General features: G+C 41.2%; 1 protein-coding gene and 1 pseudogene across 1 annotated transcript in view; both read right to left on the bottom strand.

Moving 5' to 3' along the window:
* The window catches only part of Dars1 (aspartyl-tRNA synthetase 1), a 65,780-nt gene that overhangs the window by 26,329 nt on the left and 14,849 nt on the right, over window positions 1-24,602 (bottom strand). Inside the window, exon 5 of the mRNA XM_057770144.1 lies at window positions 1,895-1,997. Coding sequence (XP_057626127.1) covers window positions 1,895-1,997 — 103 coding nt within the window. The remainder of the gene's footprint in view (window positions 1-1,894; window positions 1,998-24,602) is intronic.
* LOC130874490 (activated CDC42 kinase 1-like) lies at window positions 10,812-23,021 on the bottom strand (annotated as a pseudogene).

The raw sequence follows: 24,602 nt of genomic DNA, 5'->3' as shown, positions 1-24,602 counted from the left end.
TCCACAATGAACACAAGCGTGTTGTTGTCTTCTATCTTCTTCATGGCTGACTCGGTGGTCAGGGGGAATTTGATGATGGCATAGTGGTCAAGCTTGTTCCTCCTGGGCGCGCTCTTCGGGGGTATTTAGGCTGCCTTCGTAGCCGCAGGGTCTTGGGCCGCCGAAAGGTGGGCGATGTGCGGATCTTCTTCCTTTTGTGGCTGTGGACGCCTTTCAGCACTGCCTTCTTGGCTTTCAAGGCCTTCGCTTTAGCTTCGGCTTTGGGAGGGGCAGGAGCTTCCTTCTTCGCTTTCGGCGCCATCTTGACGAAAAGGGTTCCATCTTCCTTTCTTTATTTTTTGCTGTCTCCCTCAATTGTCTCCTTTCATCAAACATCACATCTCATTTCCTGCTGTTCTGGTCAGAAGCTGCCACAGAGGATGCTCTTTTACATTATCCAGTACCTCAATACTCACACATGCTAATTTTACATTATAGTGATTTCTGAACACCCTCAAAAACATATTACCTTTACCACTTGCAACCTGAATTTACTAAGTCTGGTGAATCACAAAGGGGAATCACCTCTACTTCATTAATTCAGAAAAGGAAGCTGTATTCTCCCAGTTTGTGGACAACACCTGGCATTCAGAAAGTGTCAGAGGCTTTACTATGGCAATACTCAAAGGAAGAATTTTCTATCATAGTTCCCTACACACACGTTTTAGGCTTCCTTTGGTTAATACCATCTTGACCTTCAAACCCCAAACTGGAGAATCAAAGAGCTATGACTTTCATAACCAGTGGAAATTCAACCTCACCTTCACTGGGTTCAGGTTCACATAGTACTTAGCACAAAGCAGTACAAGCAGTATACAAGCAGTAACTATTAGTTGAGTACAGTCAATTGCTTATGGTATAATTTAATACTTTGTAAAATACTTTATTATTATTATTATGGCAAAACTTATCAGTAAATTCCTAAGGCTTTATTATGACCGACACTTTTAATACTAGATATAAGTTCTGCTATTGAGCTAGGATCCTCCCATGTATTAAAAATTCAAGTCTGTTTTAATCATTAAGTTTTCTTTATTAGAGTACTGGAAAACATGTCAGCTAGAAAAAACAAACCCTTTTTTGTCAATATAAATGAACTTCTCTACTAGACTCAACAAAGAACAAAGTAATGTGTCAGGCCAGCTTAGCAAAAATACAAGACTTTCCGTATCTCAGAGTTTCACAATAATTAACTTCTATTAAATTTAACTCTTCATTTCCAAATCAGTGGGTACAGATGTGCAGATCTCTCTGAATCTACCAACCTGTCTTTCTTACGCCTGTTCCTAAGTACTCCACCCCTTCATTCTGTGGGAAGGGGTCTCTGTATATGTGCTCTTTCTGGCTTCAGATCCCTTAAGGTTGAGGGAGGGAAGAAACTATCCCTTGTCTTGAAAATTACTTAAACATCACTCATTCATTTATTTATATGAATGTGTGTACACATATGAGCATATATGCTCATACCACATGAGTGGAAACCAGGAGTTGGTTCTCTCCTATTAAATGAGTTGCCCAGCACAAACTGATTCAGTAATGACCATAATCTCAGAATTCTACAATTTGTTGTTGTTTTATCTCATTATATAGGAGAGGCTGGTCTCAAACTCAGAGTTCTGCCCTACTTCTGACTCCCAAGTGTTGGGAGTAAAGGTATATAACTATGCTCACCTACATCAATTATTAAGAACATACATGTCTGATATAAACAGTTTAAGAATTACTCAAATCTATACATAATCTTATCTGTTCCTCTCTTACTCTTTTTATGTGGTGCTGGGGGTCAAATCCAGAGTACCATGCATACTAAGCTGTATCTCCAGTCCTCACAACACTGTATTATAAAATTAGTTACCTTCTGGACATGTAACTCAACATCTTGCTGTGTACAGCTTCCAATTTTCTGATTTACTTTTCTCACAATGCCTTCCACATCAATAATACTTTCTTTGTTGATGCTGTCAAGAGAAAAAAAATCCTTAACTTTAATAATCTTATTAGAGGTGTCAGAATTCATTTGGTATTTAAGCAGCAGAATATGTCAAACCATTCTTCAATACAGAAGACACTTATGTTAAAGCCAGCCTCTTCAACCTATTTAAAACAAGCTATTACACAGAATACCTTGTGAGATTCTGTTAAAGAGATGATTTTTTCTTAAAATGCCACTGTTTAGCAACAATTTATAAGATACTTGGGACATGAAAGGCAACAGGACCAAGTGAATTGTAAAAAGTAGTAAGAGCTCTGAATTATTAAAGAGCCCTTTCCCTCTTACTCTTGAGATCACTGAGATCAGCATTTCCTTTAGTAAGAAACACTGCCTTCAATAAATGCAATTACTGTTATGTAATGGAATTAAATAAGAAGGTCAACTGAAAAGTTTTTCAAGTACTAAGAGGTGTTGCAATTACACCTGCATTGCCTACAAGCTTCTACACTCACCTGTCCCTGGATTATGACTGATAACCTAGTCATGCACTCACACTGAAGGAATGCTTGAGACACTAATATTAAAACAAATATAAAATAACTGTGTCTCCTGGGCTGTCCTTTAACAAACATTAGACACTTAAATTCTGAAACAGAATTTTATTACGTTGTCTATTAAACACTTAGTCTTTTTCTGGTTATTTTACACATAACCAAGAAAAGGCATAATTTTAAATGATGATTCCCAAGCAAACTAAACTAGGTTTGTTTTTTTGCTTTGCATATTTTTCAATGATGGAAGGTGACAATGCATTTGGTGAAAATGATTAAGATTCATGGAAAAGCTGCCTTCATTCTGATGCAGAATTGTGTCTTCAGTAGCTGTGATGTTATCAGATACCCTACAAACCACAAAGTGCTAAGTGTGGTCTTAGCGCGCCACAGTGAGCCACAAGGCCATCTGCTCAGGGACAGAAAGGCCTAGGCTGTACCGTCGAGGATTCTGTCACCGACTACCTTTTAAAAAACAGTTAATAGTACATATAGCTCTTCTCTCTTGAGTATCCTGTACCACAGCTATCACCGAATATCTAACTAAAGAAAAATCCTAATTTGTAATTAGAAGGACCAGGCTTCTATTTACCATTCAAAGCATTTCCTGACATTGGCAGCGTGTCTGTCTTCTAACTGCTGCTTCATCTGTATGCGTGGGTCAACCATGCTTGAATAGGTGATTCAGGGCTGGTTGTTCCACATGTCTCCAGGAGGAACATTTTCTCCTCACTGATCAGTACAGTATGCCATTAACCAACCCTACCTCAGCCACAGCTCCAATTTTCCTATTGTCCCTAAGCTCATGGTGCTTTGGTTTCACTCACTCTGACTCTGGACCTTCTGTTAGCAGACAGTCTCCTTTAAAGCCACTTAAGTTAAATATTGCCTTTTTCAACACAATATTTTTTATTGACTATTTGGGAATTTCACAACATGCACTCCAATCACACTCACATCCTAGTCCTGCCAGGCCCACTTTATTTATTTATCTATTTATCTATCGATCTATCGATCTATCTATATCTATCTATCTATCTATCTATCTATCTATCTATCTATCTATCTATCTATCTATCTATTTTTGAGACAGGGTTTCATTACACAGACCTAGCTGGCTAGAGCTTATTATGTAGCTTTAACTGGCTTTGAACTCTGAGATCTCCTTACTTCTGCCATAGTGTGTCACCTATGCCCAGTAACATTGCTTAAAAAAAAAACAAACAAAAAAATAAAAACCACTGACTTACTTTTTGTGCGTCATGTGGTGCACGCAAACCCATAGGAAGCCCCGAGTAAGTTAAGTCCTGCCTGAATGTGTGTTTGTTGACATGGATATACCATGTCAAGGAGCCCAAAACCTCATACTCAGGAGAAAATAGCAAAGCCTTCCTCTGGTCCATCTGCAGAGAAGGTTCATCACAGTATACTCCCCCTAGATAGTTACTGCTTGAAGACTTCTCCCCTTCAGAGACTACTCCTACTAAGATTAGCTCTGCCCATCTCCTCGATTCAACTCGTAAGCCCTGCTCCCTTGATTAAACTGTGTAGTAGTAACACCTCTGTCTACCACCACACACAAACATGCTGAACTACAGGGCGCTGATGCTTCTCCACAAGAGTCGTCCTGTGTCCATCTTTCCCTCATTCCCTTACCTGGAGCCACACTGCAGAAAATACTATAGCATGAGTGTGGAAGTCAGACGACAACTTGGGGGATCTGTTCTTTCATTTGACCACATGGGTCCATGGGATAAAACTCTGGTTTTCAGTCTTGCAAAGTCCCTGCCAAACTACCCAGCTGGCCTAATTTCTCCCCTTTTTGTATTTACTTCTGTGTGAGGCTGGACAGACGTCTCAGTGGTTAAGAGCACTGAATGCTCTTCCAAAGGTCCTGAGTTCAACTCCCAGCAACAATGCGGTGGTTCACAACCATCTGTAATGAGATCTGGTGTCTTCTTCTGGCCTGCAGGCATATATGTAGGCAGAACACTGTATACATAATATATAAATAAACAAGTCTTTAAAAAATTATCTGTGTATGAGTGTTTCACTTGTGTGTATGTATGTGTACCATGTGCATACCTAGTGCCGAAAGTGGTCAAAAATGCATCAGAACCCCTGAAACTGGAGTTACAGATACCTGTAAATATCACATAGTTGTGGGAACTGAACCCTGGTCCTCTTAACCACTGAGAAATCTTTCTATTCCCTAAAGATCTCTACTCTTAACAAGGGTGTTTCACACTACTTTCCTCGCAGAAAAACAATGAAATGTGGGCAGAGATCCTCTGCTTGGCACTAGCTGGAGATTTAATGAAAGAACACAAACATTTCTGTCTTCTTTCTTCCTCATTAATACCAGATGTTCTTTAAATTTTAATACATCTATACGTCTAAATTTATGCCTTTATCTACTCCTATTTGCAGAAATGAATGCATTCACAAGGAAAAAACTCAAAACAACACAAAATTCATTTATAACAAAGGACTAGCTCTAAAACTTCCTACTAGAGCCTGTAAAACAAAACAAAATAAAAAGCTTAGATTTTTCTATGTATTTCTATGTGTATATGCATACTTAGAGTTAACACAATGACATAATTACTACTAAACAATGGGGGGGGGGGGTTGAGGCAGTTTCACACAAAGCCCAGGACAATTTTTAATTCACTATGTAGCTTGGGCTTGCCTTAAACGTCTTATTCTTCTGTATCTGAGATTACGGATGTATACCACTATACTCAACCCCAGTCTATCAATATGATCCTTTTTTACTTACTTATATGTAAAGAAAATGTGCATGACATAGTCTGCCACCAGAAAGACATTGGACTAGAAAGCTTCAACTCCACAACTGAAACAAACATGTCTCTATGTCTACATTTTGAAAAAGGGTTTTATCTATCAGATAACTAGAAAGCTTTAGGTTTACAGAGGATGTGCAGTAAAAAAATAATCCGGTAGAAAGCAGAGGAACTCCCAGGAGCAGTTTTAGTACAGGAGAAATGGAGGAAGTAAATTAAACACATCTTTTCAAGAGCTAAGTCAGCTGTTTTTATTATTAGTGCCTGAAACACACTGCAACTGCATTGTTTTCTGTGCCTCTTTCATTTTTCAACCATTCTTTTGACTCTCCATATAAATAGTCACTCAGCAAATAAAATAAATTAGTACAATCTTGATATCAAGACATTCTTAAGGAATAGGCAAAACAGATTTCATGCCATTTTACTAGGAACTACTAACCACCAACTTCAAACTTTAGTTATAACAACCAACAGTTTCCATAGAATAAAATTGCAAAAATGATCATTCTCTATACATACATACATACATACATACATACATACATACATACATACATATACACACACACACACACACACACATTTAAAACTTTATTTCATGCGCATTGGTATAACGATGTCAGATTCTCTGGAACTGGAGTTATAGACAACTGCAAGCTGCCATATGGATGGTGGGAATTGAACCCGGGTACTCTGGAAGAGCAGTCAGTGCTCTTAACCACTGAGCCATCTTGCCACCCCCATTCTTGAAATTTTATAAAAGCTTTCCATAATGATTTTGGTTTGTTTTGGAAGTGTATATAAACCATGTTAGTCTTGAGCTCATAGTTCTCAGTTTCCTGAGTACCTCTGTATTCCAGCAGATCCCAAGTTTTGTGGACAAAAAAATAACTGGTACAAGTGACCCCTTGTCAACTTGACACACAAACATATAACTATTAAATCATAACCATTTTGTTCCCAAATATCACATTATATTGGTATCACAACATAAAATATAAATAACTTTAAATGTCCCACAGTCTTAAACAATCCCAATTAAGGGGACTGAAGAGATGGCTTAGTGGTTAAGAGTACCTGGCTGTTCCTCCAGAGGATGCCTGTTAGAGTCTAAGCACCCACATACTAACTTACAACTGCCTATAACTTCAGTCCACGGGGATGAGACACCCTCCTCTAGCTTCTGCAAGCATCAGGCACAAAAGAGGTACACAATCATGCATGCACTCATACACATAAATTAAATGAACCAGAACACGAGGGTGTCAGCATCAGATCCTTCTCATGACTGGGATCTTCTGAAACATTAAATACCATAGGTGACATGTTGTCTGGAGACACAATACTGTGTCAGGCAGGCCTAGTGTTTACCCACAAATTAAACATTAGAAATACCTAAATACTTTCTCACAATCTCAGATTAAAAAAATAAAAATAGGAAAATATGGATGGATTACAGGAAGGGAACCAGGAAGGAAGAAAGAAAAGGAAGATAAGAATGAAGGAGGATAGACAGAAGGATGGATTAGTGAATTTTCTCTTCCTCAATGAGACACTGTACCCTGGAGATAAGTACAGAACAAAACTCATAAATGCTTTGAAAAGGTCCCTACTGGAGTAGACAATTTAAAGGTCACTGCTCAAATTTTCATTTCTGTTTAGTAGTTAGATGAAAAAGTATTAAACAGCACACAGTTTTGGTCAAGTAGATGATACTGCATGCATATGGTGAAGAAATAAACCTGGGGGAGGAAAAAACCAGCTAATCTTTTTTACTACTGGGTACTAGGGGCCAAGTGCCAACTCTCCCACCCTCCTCCCTTCTGTTCATTGCACCCCTTTCCTTCCTTCCTTTCCTTCCTCCCTCCCTCCCTCCCTCCCTCCCTCCTTTTTCCAAGACAGGGTTTCCCTGTAGCTTTGGAGCCTATCCTAGAACTCACTCTGTAGATCACACTGGCCTTGGATCTGCCCGCCTATCTCTGCCTCCTGAGTTCTGGCAGGCACTATCACCGCCCAGCTTCACCCATATTTCTGTATTGTCCTTCTGAAGTATAAAGAACCATCTAAGGCCGGGTGGTGGTGGTGCATGCCTTTAATCCCAGCACTCGGGAGGCAGAGGCAGGCGGATCTCTGTGAGTTCGAGACCAGCCTGGTCTACAAGAGCTAGTTCCAGGATAGGCTCCAAAGCTACAGAGAAACCCTGTGTGTGTGTGTGTGTGTGTGTGTGTGTGTGTATGTGTGTAACCATCTAAGATGGGTGCTAGCAAATGTTTGTCATCCTAGTATTCAGGAGGCTGAGGCAGGAGGAATGATTTGAGTTAAAGGACACCGGAATTACAAAGTGAGTTACAAGGCAGTCTGGGGTATAGCATGAGACCCTGTAACCTAACCAAAAACATCAAATCAAACCAAACCTCCAGCTCAGACTGTCACTCATCTGTGAATGACAGAAGCTGCATAATTTGGTCTTATGATTTTTGTTTGTTTGAGACAGGGTTTCTCTGTGTAGTCCTAGCTACCCTGGAACTCATTCTGTAGACCAGGATGGCCTTCAAGTCAGAGACTGTCCTGCTTCTGAGATTAAAGGTGTTACCCTGCCACTTCATTCATAAGATTTTAATGTATTTATTGGCTCTGTTGAGACTAGAATCTGGGGTTTTACCGTTAGTGCTAGGGACATGTTCTACTTATTACTGAGCCACATTCCTAGCCCTTAAACTACTTTTTAAAAAATAAAAAAATTTAAAGCTCATTTTTTGGGCTGGAGAGATGACTCATTAGTTAAGAGAACTGTTGTTGCTCTTGCAGAGGACCCAGGTTCCCCTGGTGGCTCACAGTTCAAGGAACTTACCACCCTCTCGGGCCTCCATAAGCATCATGCACACATGCTGTGCATTTACAAACATGCAAACAAAACACTCACACAAATAAAAGTAATTTTTAAAACCCAAAGAACAGACTTATCCAGATGCAAATGCTAATCCAACCCCATCTTCTATGATCACTGTTTTCTATTTGGTGCATAACTCCTTTTTCTCACTTGCAGAAAATATGGAATGTTTTATAAATTTTATGTCAGCATTCCATGGTACTTTATTGAATGTATCTGTATCTTGTTAAATGCTGAAGAAGCTTAATACATTTTTATTTTGTAGCTCATAAAAGTAATCTTAATATGCAAATCTCTAAAGCACTGCTCCCATTATCACTCAGTCATTTCCTATAAGTTCCAGCTTGTGTGAAGTGCTTTAGACATGCACACACCATTTCACTTCCACTTTACAAGTACTGATAAGGCAGGCATTATCACTTAAAAATGAAAAAAAAAAAAACAAACCAAAAAAGCAAAGAAAAACAAAAACAAAACCCAAAACAGTCTCTAAGATAATAAATAATTAGCTGGCCACTATGCAGCTAGCCACAAATAAATCAAAGGTTACTTGTTATTGACTCAAAAATTAGCACTAAATTTAAATACCTGGGTGCTTCTTCACAGCACATCTGCAAACAATGCACTTTTTTTCAATATAGGGTTTTTCTGTGTAACAGAGGTCACTCTGTAGACAGTTGGCATGGAATTCAGAGATCAGCCTGTCTCTGCCTCTGGAGTGCTGGGATTAAAGGCATGTGCCACTTCTACTCAGTGTTAACTTTCATTCTTAAGACCCCGTAAGCTGCAATACTTGGCTTATGCGACAAACACTCAAGTAATGAATGGGCCATCTTTTAAGAGTTTTCCAATGTCCAAGAATCATTATTATCTTCAACAGCACTGATATAGTTTGATGCCCTCATGTTGCCACCCTACACAGAGTTCAGAAGAATCTTTGCATGAAATCATAAGTAACTAGTTATATTTATGCTAGGTAAATGAATGCCATAAACTACCGGGGAATTTCTAACACCAGATTTTAGACTTAATTTTGTGCATGCTTGTGTTTACCACAGTGCTCTTGAGGTCAGAGAATAACAGAGTGTCTGTCCTTGCCTTCTAATTTATTTGTTTATAGTTTTCTTGTTTTGTATGCTAGGCTAGCCAGCCAGAGCTTCCAGGGACTCTGCTGTCTTCCCCTCCCTGTAGGAATGCTGGGATTACAGACTTGTAGGGTGCTGTGTCCAGTTTTTACACGGGTGATTCAAATTCATATCCTCAAGCTTGTATGGTGTTTATCCAGTGAGAAATCTTCCCAGCCTTAGACTTAATTTTTTAAAAAATTATTTGTATCTTCATTGCTGTGTACATGGGTGTTTTGCCTGCATACCATGTGTGTGCCCAGTGCTCATGGAGACCAGAAGAGGGCGTCAGATCCCCTACAACTGATGTTACAAATAGTTATGATCTGCCACGCAGGTATTGGGAATCAAATCCAGTTCTTGCAAGAATAGCTGGCTCCCTTAACTGCTACGCCATCTTTTCAGGCCTCCGAGAATTCTTTTTGAGACAGAGTTTCTCTGTGCTGCCCTGGTTGTATTGAACTCAAAGAGATCCTCCTGCCTCTGCATCCCAAAGGCTGGAATTAAAGGTGTGTGCCACCACCGCTCGTCTAGGCTAGATTTAATTATTTTTCTTTTGGTTTTTTTGAGACAGGGTTTCTCTGTGTAACAGTCCTGACTGTCCTAGAACTCACTTTTTAGACGAGGCTGGCCTAGAACTCACTGAGATCTGCCTGCCTTTGCTTCCCAAGTGCTGAGATTAAAGGCACGTGCCACCACCACCCAGCTAGATCTAATTCTTTTTTTGGAGGGGGGAAAATAACATAAAATAGAAACGGAATTTATTTCTCTGTAAGAAGCAGACATGCATAGCTGGGGCATCAACTTTGGCAACAGAGGCTGATGGGAACACATCAAACAGCAACAGGGAAGAGCAGGGGCCAAACAGGAAAGTAGTGGTATCCCTGGGTTCTCCTTCCAATCCGGGACCCTGGGTCTTGGCAGAGAATCTGGCACCTTTTTCTGAGCCACTTCAGGGTGTTTTCAGGTATAAGCTCCTTGGAGTGGTCAAGACCGCAAGTTCACAGTGAAGCCACAAGTCACATTCTGTCCAACACTTCAAATGCCTACAGAGGCTCCCTGGAAAAGAGGGTAGCCCTGAGGAGGGCCTGCTGGATGCTGGCCTATCCTTCTGTGCAGCCAACACATCCTTCTTGCCCAAGTCAAGCTTGGCTTCCTCAGTCTAGTCCTCTGGGGCAAAGTCTGGGGTACATTCTAGCCAGTAGCCCAGAGAGAGGTCATACACAGGGCCTGCCAGGCAGCTTCCTGTCTTGCCTTCACAAGGCTTCTTCCCACCTCTTGGTTGGGGCACTGAGGGCTGAACCAAGGTGTGCAGAACAGCACTGGGTGAGTAAGTGAGGTGGGCAAGGTGGGGCTCTCCGTCTCCTGCTCTGTCCACTGGGAGCAACAGGCAGTAGTGGGTCCAGTAGTGGGTCCTCCAGGCCTGAGATGGGGCATCTCCCCACCCTTGTTCCACAGGCAGGTTCAAGTGGCTCCTTTAGGGCAGACCACTATTCTCCTGACAACTATCAGTGTTTGTGGTAGGCAGGGGCCACAGGAACCAAGAAGGTGGCAGCCAGCTTGCTCCAAATGTCAGTCGAACAAACATCTATAGTACTTTGTGGCACTCCACCCATGGCCGAAGACCCAGTCCCAAGAGCTGCTCCACCATCTGGATATTGTCTGCTGGCCCTGCAGCCTCTTGCCCATCCCCCTCTGTGGCAGCTGAGTAGTGGCCTTCAGGGCTGGTGGCTGAGCCTCTGGATTGCTGTTACTGGTAGAGAAGTTGGCCTTTGGGTCTGGGGCAGCCTGAGGCATAGATCAAACAGTGGCAGTGGGGATTAGGGTACTGGGTCGGGGCAGCAGCAGGGGCACAGAAATGAAGGCTGGCTCTTCAGGGCTCTGGGTCTCTCGAAGGTAAGGAGGGTGCTCAGGCAGTAGGTAGTAATGAGTACTGTTGACCTTCCAGCCATTGTGGACAGTGATCAGGATACATGGGCCAACCTGTAGGCCAGGAGCCTGGATCACTTAGGGTTTGAGGCAAAGCTTTGGGTGGTGGGCATGGTCTTTCCGGGTAAGCTAGAGAGCCGGTGTAAGCTAGAGCTGCCAGGTGGCACCAGGGGGCTCGGGGTCCTTGAACTTTGAGGGGATAAGGGTTCCCAGGGAGGCACTCAGGCAGGTCTAGGCCACTGTATGTCTCTTCTTTACCTGAGGGAACTGGAGATAGCTCCACATGTGGACATGTGGGCTGAGGGGGGGATAGGTACCTGGAGTGACACCTCGGGCTTGTCACCACCTCCTGGGATGGGGGAGGGGGTCAGCTGGCCAGTGGGGACCTGTAGTTGCTGCATACACTTCTGCTGCAGTGCCTGGAAAATCTCAGCAGTCTGGGCCGAGCTGGGTGGCTTGCTGCCACCCTAGGGTGGAAGAAATAGGTTGTCCTCCAGGGCAGGGAGCCCTGCACCCACTAGTGAGCTGTTGATAGAGCAGACCTCAAAGTCATCCTCACCTTGGGCCACAACATCATTGCCAGGGGGTAGGGACAATGGACGAGCATCCCAGTCTACAGGTATGGGATGTAAAGGTTGTGGGAATGCCTGTGTGGGGCTCTGTGGTGGTGGCTTGTCCAGCAAGGAGCAGGCATCAATGGCCAACTGTGCCAAGGAGGGTACACAGGGCAGTGGGGTTGGGACCACAGGCTCCTAGCCAAAGTAGATGAGTGTGACCTCACCCCACTGCTGCAGCCTGCTTTGGTGCTGGCACTGGGCAGAGGGCTTTGCTAGTCACAGTCCTCAGGGCAGGACTGGCTTCCTTAGGCCCAGCCTCTTCAAGCAACTAGACAAGGGGTCTTGGTCCTCATTCACAGGTAGACTTAATTTTTAAAGCACATTCTTATCCAAAATCTCAGTGTTGAACTGAACAGACTACATAGTCACTTCTTCCCTAGCAGATACTGTTCCAACAGAGTCAAAGCATATAGGTACAGCTGCTCAAGGAGCAGCAAAGGATAACAATGCAAAGTTGGCTTCTTTGGGTCTCACCTTTAGATAAACATCTACACTTACCAGAGAACCTGTAACAAGTTTCTGCACCGTTCTGAATCTCTTTCCCCTTGCTGACCCAAGCTTAGCCAAGTGCCTGGACCAGAGCAGGTGTTAACTAAGTGTTCTGAATCAGTGAGACTTCTGAGTACTATTTATTTTCTATTTTCCAGCTATAATAGTTAATGCAGTAAACAGAAATTTTATACCTACCAAGCAGTGGAATATCTATTTTAGGTGAAATATCTCAAAGGAAGGAAAATAAACAAAACTAGTATGTAGTTAGGTGACTCATAGAGAATGAGGAATATACTTGTGACTCACAGGCTATCAGTAAATCATGTAACCACAATGACTAATACAAAGAAAAAAATTGTTTTCAGATTCAAAACTGCCTGAATTTTGGGGTAAAAGGAAGGTTGTTGAACGAGCACAAAGAGCGATAGTAATTTTTAACTTTTAAAAACTACTGAAATGGAGGTTGGGAGCTATGATTCTGAAGTCAGACAGTTCCAGGCTATATGGTAGAGAGACCATGTCAAACAAAACAACCATTAAAACTACTATCCATATTAGTTCTAGTCCTTTAAAGATGCTGCTGTAAGGTCAGCCTTGTATTTGTATTAACTGATGTCCTCTAATAACAGCTGCTACAGAAAGGCTTCCAGAATACCCTACCTCCCCCCCTCAAAAAATCAAAATCTTGACTTTATATATTACTCTGTAACTTTTAAATGACACTGAATTAAAAATAATTTTTCAGAAGAAAAAAAAAAGACGCTAAGAGCTCAAGTCTTTAGCTAAAGAATCAGGTGGCGATGTAAAGTGAGGTCAGAAGCACCATCTTGCACAAGAATCACATCTTCTGCTTCCAGAAATTTTCATTTACAGAAAGACCATCAACCATTTCAAACACACAATTAAGATTCTGGTCTTAAATCCCTATGGAGTTAGATGTGTCAACTTCCCTGTGTAATTCATGCAGCTGCTTCATTTTTCTATTCATTCAGTCACAAGAAAATTGATCTTTCCAACAGATTGATTAAAATGATCTCCTCAAGCATCCTATGGCACTGAATCTAATTAGTGAGCCAACTTTTGGGTAAAAATATCAATAAACTAGATGAATGTAGAACATACGTTTTCCTCCACATTAAACGTTAATGTTTCTTTTCAAAGAAAAAAAAATTCAAAAGCTCAAAATTAACAATACAGTTTAGTCAATAAGGCAAATAGACAAGAATCTCAGATTTGAGTTTGTGACCAGTGGCGGCGGAAGCAGCCCTGGACAGGGAACTCTGAAGTTCCTCATCCCCTCCCTATACTCCCCGGGCTCCCTGCAGGGGCTCTACCCCCCCATACTGCCTCTCTCTTCTTGTCCCACCCAGCTTGCATCCAGAACCCTTCTTCCTTCTGTCCCCTTTCCTCTTTGGGCACATAACACCATCCAGCTCAGTCTGTCTGGCGCTGGGGGCAAACCCTCAGGGCAAGTAGGCAGGCGAGACCTCCTTTGTCTCACTGGCCCGCCTGCACCAACCAAGGTAGGCGCTTTGTTTACGAACTACCCAACCTGCACGGAGATCTGATCTCGGCACCAGGAGAGACAGCAGGGCGGTGAGTTTGTGACCAGTGGCGGCGGAAGCAGCCCTGGACAGGGAACTCTGAAGTCCCTCATCCCCCTCCCTATACTCCCCGGGCTCCCTGCAGGGGCTCTACCCCCCCATACTGCCTCTCTCTTCTTGTCCCACCCAGCTTGCATCCAGAACCCTTCTTCCTTCTGTCCCCTTTCCTCTTTGGGCACATAACACCATCCAGCTCAGTCTGTCTGGCGCTGGGGGCAAATCCTCAGGGCAAGTAGGCAGGCGAGACCTCCTTTGTCTCACTGGCCTGCCTGCAACAAGCAAGGAGAGACATCACTATAACACCAGGAGACTAGCACTGCAGAGAGCCATCACTGGGAAGGTACATCAGTAGGCAAGGAGACCTGATCCGGTAAAAGAAGATCCAGAGGGGAGCATTCAGAGAAAGAGATGGGCAGGCGCCAATGCAAGAATTCACCTAACAATCTGAAAAACTATATGAAACCACCAGAACCCAGCGACCTCCCAACAGGTGGACATGAACACCTTAATCATGAAGAAGTAGATAAAATTGACTTTATGAATGTGATTGACGCCCTTAAACAACATGTAAAAAATGCCCTTATAGAAATGGATGAGAAGTATAACAGAAAGTTTGAAGAATTGAGTAAATCAGTGAATGATACCCTAGGAAACCAAGGAAAAACAATCAAACAGATAATGGAAACAGTTCAAGACTTAAAAACTGAAATGGAGGCAAAGAAGAAAACACAAACAGAAGGTCAGCTGGACATGGAAAATCTAGGTAAACGAATAGAGACTACAGAAGCAAGCATAACCAACAGAATACAAGAGATAGAAGAAAGAATCTCAGATTCTGAAGATACCATAGAGAAAATAAACACGCTGATCAAAGAAAACAGCAAGGCCAACAAATTCTCATCACAAAACATTCAGGAAATATGGGACACAATAAAAAGACCAAACCTAAGAATAATAGGAATAGAAGAAGGAGAAGAAGCGCAGCTCAACGGTCCAGAAAATATATTTAATAAAATTATAGAAGAAAACTTTCCCAACCTAAAGAAAGATATACCTATGAAGATTCAAGAAGCATACAGAACACCGAATAGGCTGGATCAAAAAAAAACATCCTCTCGCCATATAATAATCAAAACACAAAGCATACAGAATAAAGAAAGAATACTAAGAGCAGCAAAGGAAAAAGGCCAAGTTACTTATAAAGGTAAACCTATCAGACTTACACCTGACTTCTCTATGGAAACCATGAAAGCCAGAAGGTCCTGGATAGATGTACTGCAGAAACTAAGAGACCATGGATGCAAGCCCAGACTACTATACCCAGCCAAGCTTTCGTTCACTATAAATGGAGAAAACAAAATTTTCCAGGATAAAAACAAATTTAAACAATACGTAGCCACAAATCCAGCCTTACAGAAAGTAATAGAAGGAAAATCACTAACCAAGGAGTCCAACAATGACCACAATATCTCAGACAACTAGAGACCCTTCACCAGCGCAACACAAAGAAGGGGAACACACAAAATTTCCAACTTAAAAAATGACCGGAGTTAACAACCACTGGTCATTAATATCACTTAATGTCAATGGACTCAACTCTCCTATAAAAAGGCACAGACTAAGAGATTGGATACGAAAACAGGATCCAACATTCTGCTGTTTACAAGAAACACACCTCAACCACAAAGACAGGCACCTACTCAGAATAAAGGGTTGGGATAAGGCTTATCAAGTAAATGGACCTAAGAAACAAGCAGGGGTGGCCATACTAATTTCTAACAAAGTTGACTTCAAACTTAAATCAATCAGGAGAGATGGAGAGGGACATTTTCTACTCATAACAGGAACAATTCATCAGGATGAAGTCTCAATCCTGAATATCTATGCCCCTAATATAAAAGCACCCACGTACGTAAAAGAAACATTGTTAAAACTCAAGGCAGCCATCAAACCGCACACATTAATAGTAGGAGACTTTAATACTCCTCTCTCACCAATGGACAGGTCAAGTAGACAGAAACCTAACAGAGAAATAAGAGAATTAATGGAGGTAATGAATCAAATGGACTTAACAGACATCTATAGAATATTCCACCCAAATAGGAAAGAATATACCTTCTTCTCTGCAGCTCATGGAACCTTCTCAAAAATCGACCACATACTCGGTAACAAAGCAAACATCCACAGTTATAAAAAAATATTAATAACCACCTGTATCTTATCAGATCACCATGGATTAAAGCTAGAATTCTGCAACAATGCTACCCCCAGAAAGCCTACAAACTCATGGAAACTGAATAGTCAACTACTGAACCATTCCTGGATTAAGGAAGAAATAAAGAAAGAAATTAAACTCTTCCTTGAAGACAATGAAAATAAAGAAACAACATACTCAAACCTATGGGACACTATGAAAGCAGTTCTGAGAGGAAAGTTCATAGCACTAACTGCCCACTTAAAGAAAACAGAGAAAGCACACATTGGAGACTTAACAGCCCACCTGAAAGCTCTAGAAAAAAAAGAAGCAGACTCACCTAGAAGGGGTAGAAGACTGGAAATAATCAAACTGAGGGCTGAAATCAACAAAATAGAGACACAGAAAACAATTGAAAGAATCAATGAATCAAAAAGCTGGTTCCTGGAGAAAATCAACAAGATTGATAAACCCCTATCCAAACTAATCAAACGGCAGAGAGAGAATTTGCAAATTAATAAGATCAGAAATGAAAAGGGAGACATAACCACAGACACAGAGGAAATTCAGAGAATCATTAGATCTTACTACAAAGGCCTGTATGCCACAAAACTGGAAAATGTAAAAGAAATGGACGCTTTTTTAGATAAATACCATTTACCAAAGTTAAACCAGGACCAGGTGAACAACCTAAATAGACCGGTTAGTCGTGAAGAATTAGAAGCTGTTATCAAAAACCTCCCTTCCAAAAAAAGTCCAGGACCAGATGGTTTCAATGCAGAATTCTACCAGAACTTCCAAGAAGACCTAATACCTATTCTCCTTAATGTATTTCACAATATAGAAACAGAAGAGTCATTGCCAAATTCCTTTTATGAAGCTACAGTAACTCTGATACCAAAACCACACAAAGACCCAACCAAGAAAGAGAATTACAGGCCAATCTCACTCATGAACATCGACGCAAAAATCCTCAACAAAATTCTGGCAAACCGAATCCAAGAACACATTAGAAAAATTATCCATTATGATCAAGTAGGCTTCATACCAGAGATGCAGGGCTGGTTTAACATACGCAAATCTATCAATGTAATCCATCATATAAATAAACTGAAAGAAAAAAACCATATGATCGTTTCATTAGATGCTGAAAAAGCATTTGACAAAATTCAACATCCCTTTATGATAAAAGTCTTGGAGAGATTAGGGATACAAGGGTCATACCTAAATATAATTAAAGCTATATACAGCAAGCCGACAGCTAATATCAAATTAAATGGAGAGAAACTTAAAGCCATCCCACTAAAATCAGGAACACGCCAAGGCTGTCCACTCTCTCCATACCTCTTCAATATAGTTCTCGAAGTTTTAGCAATAGCAATAAGACAACATAAGGGGATAAAGGGGATTCAAATTGGAAAGGAAGAAGTTAAACTTGCATTATTTGCAGATGATATGATAGTGTACATGAGCGACCCCAAAAACTCCTCCAAAGAACTCCTACAGCTGATAAACGCCTTTAGTAATGTGGCAGGATACAAGATCAACTCCAAAAAATCAGTCGCCCTCTTATACACAAAGGATCTGGAAGCAGAGAGAGAAATAAGAGAATCATCACCTTTCACGATAGCCACAAACAGCATAAAATATCTTGGGGTAACTCTAACCAAGGAAGTGAAAGATCTATTTGACAAAAACTTTAAGGCATTGAAGAAAGAAATTGAAGAGGATACCAGAAAATGGAAGGATCTCCCTTGCTCTTGGATTGGGAGAATCAACATAGTAAAAATGGCAATTCTACCAAGGGCAATTTATAGATTCAATGCAATCCCCATTAAAATCCCATCAAAATTCTTCACAGATCTTGAAAGGACAATAATCAACTTTATATGGAGAAACAAAAAACCCAGGATAGCCAAAACAATCTTATACAATAAAGGAACTTCTGGAGGCATTACCATCCCTGACTTCAAACTCTATTACAGAGCTACAGTAATGAAAACAGCGTGGTACTGGCATAAAAACAGAGAAGTCGACCAATGGAATCGTATAGAAGACCCGGATTTTAACCCACAAACCTATGAACAACTGATTTTTGATAAAGGAGCTAAAAGTATACAATGGAAGAAAGAAAGCATCTTCAACAAATGGTGCTGGCACAATTGGATGTCAACCTGTAGAAGAATGAAAATAGACCCATATCTATCACCATGCACAAAACTCAAGTCCAAATGGATCAAAGACCTCAATATCAATCTGAACACACTGAACCTGATAGAAGAGAAAATGGGAAGTACCCTACAACATATGGGCACTGGAGATCGCTTCCTATGTATAACCCCAGCAGCACAGACATTAAGGACAACATTGAATAAATGGGACCTCCTGAAACTGAGAAGCTTCTGTAAAGCAAAGGACACTGTCATTAAGACAAAAAGGCAGCCTACTGACTGGGAGAAGATCTTCACCAACCCCGCAACAGACAAAGGTCTGATCTCCAAAATATATAAAGAACTCAAGAAACTAGACTTTAAAAGGATAATTAACCCAATTAAAAAATGGGGCACTGAACTGAACAGAGAATTCTCAACAGAAGAAGTTAAAATGGCCAAAAGATACTTAAGGTCATGCTCAACCTCCTTAGCGATCAGAGAAATGCAAATCAAAACAACTTTGAGATATCATCTTACACCTGTCAGAATGGCTAAAATCAAAAACACCAAGGATAGCCTTTGCTGGAGAGGTTGTGGAGAAAGGGGTACCCTCATCCATTGCTGGTGGGACTGCAAACTTGTGCAACCACTTTGGAAATCAGTGTGGCGGTTTCTCAGAAAAATTGGGATCAACCTACCCCTGGACCCAGCAATACCACTCTTGGGAATATACCCAAGAGATGCCCTATCATATGACAAAAGCATTTGTCCAACTATGTTCATAGCAGCATTATTTGTAATAGCCAGAACCTGGAAGCAACCTAGATGCCCTTCAATGGAAGAATGGATGAAGAAAGTGTGGAATATATACACATTAGAGTACTACTCTGCGGTAAAAAACAATGACTTCTCGAATTTTGCATGCAAATGGATGGAAATAGAAAATACGATCCTTAGTGAGGTAACCCAGACCCAAAAAGAAGAACATGGGATGTACTCACTCATAATTGGTTTCTAGCCATGGATAGGGGCCACTGAGTCTATAATTTGTGATCCTAAAGAAGCTAAACAAGAGGGTAAACCCAAGGGAAAACATATAGATATCCTCCCAGCTATGGGAAATAGTCATGACTGATGGGCAAAAAATTGGAATCTTGGGGGTGGGGTGGGATGGGGATGAGGGGTGATGGGGAGAGAAAAGTGTGAAGGAGAGGATGAGGGGAACTGGGGGAATCGGGTTGAATGGGGATAAAGAAAGGTTGGATAGGGGAGCAGGGAAACTCATACCTTAGGTAAGGGAGCCACCTAAGGGGTGACAAGAGACTTGAACTTGGAATGGCTACCAGATGCCCAGGGCAATGTCCCCAGTTAGTTCATTGGGGCACCTGAGGATAGGGAACCTGAAATGAACCTATCCTATAATCTTACTGATGAATATCTTGCATATCGCCATAGAACCTTCATCTAGCGATGGATGGAGATAGAGCCAGAGACCCACACTGGAGCACCAGACTGAGCTCCCAAGGTTATAATGAGGAGCAGAAGGAGAGAGAACATGAACAAGGAAGTCAGGACCATGAGGGGTGCACCCAACCACTGAGACAGTGGGGCCGATCTATTGGGAGCTCACCAAGGTCAGCTGGCCTGCTACTGAAAAAAACATGGGATAAAACCGGACTCTCGGAATGTGGCGGACAATGAGAGCTGACGAGAGGCCAAGGAGAATGGCACAGGAACTTTCATCTGGCGATGGATCGAGAGAGAGACAGAGACCCAATTTGGATCAACCGTCTGGGCTCTTAAGGTCCAAATGAAGAGCAGAAGGAGGGAGAACATGAGCAAGGAAATCAGGACCACGAGGCGTGCACCCACCCACAGTGACAGTGGAACTGATCTATTGGGAGCTCTCCAAGGCCAGCTGGACTGGGACTGAATAAGCATGGGTTGAAACTGGACTCTCTGAACATGGCGGACAATGAAGGCTGATGAGAAGCCAAGGACAATGGCACTAGGTTTCGATCCTAATACATGAACTGGCTTTGTGGGAGCTTAGCCTGTTTTGATGCTCACCTTCCTGGGCCTGGATGGAAGTGGGAGGACCTTGGTCTTCCTGTAGGGCAGGGAATTTGGACTGCTCTTCAGTAGCGAGAGGGAGGGGGAATGGACTGGGGGGAGGAGAAGAGGAGTGGGGATAGGGGAGGGGAGAGGGGGGAGGGGGCAATGTGTGGGAGGAGGGGAGGGAAATGGGAAACGGGGAGCAGTTGGAAATTTTAATTAAAAAAGAATAAAAAAAAAAAAAAAAAAAAAAAAGAATCTCAGATTTAATATCTAAAGTAAACGCTAAGATCGTTATCTACTTAGATATTAAAAGTGACCTTGAATTTTGCCTTTTAAGTGATTAGGAAACCCCAGCTGGAACTATCTGATTTGGTATTTTTAATAGTGGAGTCCTAGCTTTTTTCCACCTGGTAAAAGGCCAATGGGAATAGAGTTAAATTTAGGCCTCATGGAATTAACATATAAACACCATTCTCTCTCTTACTTTCTTCTTTAAGAGTTCACATATTTTACTGTCCAGAGTCTTTGGGCTGCAATCTTCAAAATGTAAACACCTAGAGAGCTGACAGTGTTCAGGTGATCCATCAGTAAAGTCAGCTGTAAGCATTTCATATGTAAAAACTGACCCAGAAGAGAATGAAAACTAAGTGAGGATTAAAAGCAGTCTTTTCTTCATACACATATTTCTGTGGGTATTATTTTCTAAACCAGATTCTGGCAGCATTAGCTGGCCCACTCCCTAGGCAGCTGGCTTCCCCCACACAATGTGCTACAAAATATTCTTTTCAATCACTTCACGCTTCATTGGTCCTCAAATTTTTAAAGTCAGCTAAAAACATAAGTAAGCTTTTCATTTTTATTTAAGCACAACACTCAGAACTAGTTTAGAAGCTAGTCATGTGCTGTTTTGATCTTAATAGGAGGCCACTAGAATATTTTGCAGAACTCATTGTTTTCCCAGATTTTTCTTGTGTAATTATACTTTAAAGGATAAAAAGGAAAGATCCTCAAGAATTCTGCTAAATAATAAAAGTATTTGAAGTCTCTAAGTAAAATCTTGATTTTGCACTGTCAGGTAGAAGAGGGGCAGACATGTCATAATTCTACACATGCACTCAGTCTTGGTGTGAGATAAAGCACAAGGAGTCTGTAGAATAGGAACTTACAGATGTTGCCAAGGCAAGAGGAAGAGAAAGCAGCAGAGGATAAGGGAGTTCTGGGCAAGGAAAAGATGATGGGGGCACTCTGGGAAGGGTTCTAAAAGAAGACCAGGATGATAGGGGAGCAGTGGGGTTATATCTACTAAATTCTCAAAACTTTGAAGCCATCTTCCACTCCTATTATTTTCCTCTTTCCCACACAGTAGTTAGAAAATAGGTAAGGCCTTTTATAGGAGACAATTTTGATGTAACATTTGTTTAAGAACAATGCCAGGCATAATCAATGAGAAACACAATGCCAAAGCCTGTAGTGGTAACATGGGTGACCTCAACCATGAAGAAATGCTCGGAACACATACTGCTAACATCCCCTGTGACCTGAGTTACATACCCATTTGCACGAAAATTCCAGTCAGCTTCAACAACTACTTCACAACATTTGGTATTTATCTACTCCCAACATTTGTGGAAATTGTTCAACCTACCTTTAAAAAGTAAAACTCTTGCCCTTTAAAAATGTGTCATTGATTAAGTTTCTCAGTGTTATGCTATTAACCTCACTTATCCATAAACTGATTTTTATTGCACAATTTCACATAGTACAGTGATTTTTTAGGGATGTGTAGTCACACTACAGCACAACTGACAAGGTCTTAAGCACTACTTTAGAAAAGAGTAATTTAAAGGGACACCAATATCTGAATTTCAGTCTCAGAAGCACTCACTTTCTCTATGGGGTAGACAGCGATTATGAAGGTGTCAGCTTGTATAGCTGTGTGACAAGTACCTGTAAGCCAGTACAGTGAACAACAGGACCAACAGCAGAGATGCTCGTGCCTTCAGAAGCCTAGCAGAAGGCAACAAGGTACTTGAAATTCTAAGTCTGTCATCGCATTTCCTAACAGCCTCATTCCCCACACAGCTGCTACAATGGGTGTAGCATTCCTCACAATGGCGGTGAGAGAGAGGGATTATAAAGTACACTGCTGATAGCCATGTTGGTAAGAAGAAAAAAAAAAGATTAAAACTTTATCAAAAGTATGTGGGATTATTAGATCTTTCCGGAAACATCAAGGTTTCATGTTTGTAACTACTAAATCTTTTATTGTTGAAATTATTCAGAAAAATTAGCTGTCATTGCAAACCAGAAACTCCGTTATAATTCTTTTTCTCCCACTGTTTTTACAATAACCTTTTAAATAAAGGGGTGATTCTTTGGGAAAGCACTCATGCTTTATAAAAGAGACAGACTCATTAGTATTAATGCTAGAAAGCCTTTAAATTCCTCCTTTGCAATCTTTTTTTTTTTTTTGTATCAACGAATTAAAACTATTTTCCCTTACTAAGTAAATCAGACTCTCCAGGGCTGTGGCAGAACGTCCGACACAAACCTTGAGGAGGTAGGACGTATTTTGCTTTCAGTACTCCAGGCCATCATGCAGGGAGTGGTAGGGCAGCTTACCTCATGGAAGTCTAGAAAGGAAAAGGAAGCCTGTGCTTGTAAACCACCCGCAACTCTCCACTTTTATTCTGTGAGATTCCTAGTCCAGGAGGTTGTCTCCCCCTACCTCACAGACATAACTGGGGATGTGAATCACTGATCTCCCAGTCCTTCTATGTCAAGAATTAACCATCTCATTTCCTGCATAATTTTATACATACATGTGTTTTAATTTTAGTTCTGGAGACAGGGTCTTACTGTGTAGCACTGCCTGGCCTACAAGCTCACTGGGGAGACCAGGCTGGCCTTAAACTCCAGATATCTACCTGCCTCTGCCTCCTGAGTTTTGGGATTAAAGGTGTATGCCACCATGCCTAGCCCAATGGCTTATATTTTTCAAAGTTTCCCCTCTAATTTGACTCTCACAAACCTGGGGGCAGTGTCTAACAAGTAGACCTATACTGTGGAAGGCTTTGAGCTACTATCAGGAAGATGTGAGTTGATTTAGAGGTTACAAGTTGAGTCCTACCCTAGAGAAAGAAACTTGGTTTAAAAAAAAAAAAACCAGTCAGTATTTCAGTCTTGTATTTCCTTTGTTAAAGAGAGAGCGACAGAGACAGCAAACCAGTGCTATAACTCATCTGGAGTTTGCACCAATGTTCTTAAGAAAACTGTCTTATCAAGTAGCCCAACAACTACCAATAACCAGTTATTACCATGAGTCTTAGTTATAAGAACCTTCATTTCTCATAAGGTAACCAAAGTCATCATACCACTTACTATTAATCCTCTGGCTTAATTCTTTAGTATGTTAGTGCCAAAAGTTAGTTATAATCTAAGTACCATGTGTTAAGGCTATTGTATAAAATTGGCCATATCCATTGTTTATAACTAAAGGCTTTAGTTATACCTTTCCCACACATTCCTAACTGTATAAAGTCTAATTTTTAACACACTAACAGAAACGTGCTTTAAAAACTCATTTACAGCTTATCTGTTCAGTATAAATGCCATCATCTAGATCTTGATTGAGTTCTACTTCATAGACTATGAATATAGAATTACCTATATTCTTCTGTATAAAAGAAAATTATTTTCTTCTATTTGTAAGTAAATGAATGCCCATGGTGGTCAGAGGACAGCCATCAATATCATTCTTCAAAAATCATCTACCACTATTTTGAGAAACAGATACTGGACCTTGTCTAGTACAATAGGTTGGTTGGTCAGTAAGCCCTGAGGATCCTCCTGTCTCTCTGCCTTTCCAGTGCTGGTATAATAACACCACCATGTTATCTTTCAGTGGTTTCTGGAGACTGAACTCAGGTATTTTGAAAGTACTTTATCAAAAGACCAGCCCAAGAAAAATCATTCTTGACTTCGCTTCTGCATGGAAGTCTGGCCTTTCTTTAATTCATAAACATGAGGACACTGGTGAACGGCGTCTGCTTGGGTGACTATTTGTAAGCACTTCTACCAGCTAGTTAGTTTGGGCTGACAGATCAATTGCTGTTACTTGTTTCATTCCCAGAAATTCCTTGAAGATCCAAATAAGCTGAGCACTTTTTGTGAACTATGTTAGGTATCACAGACACTGACTGCCCACA

The sequence above is a fragment of the Chionomys nivalis genome, chromosome 5 (genome assembly GCF_950005125.1).
Source record: "Chionomys nivalis chromosome 5, mChiNiv1.1, whole genome shotgun sequence".
NCBI lineage: Eukaryota > Metazoa > Chordata > Mammalia > Rodentia > Cricetidae > Chionomys > Chionomys nivalis.
This window is presented reverse-complemented; position numbering and strand designations above follow the sequence as displayed.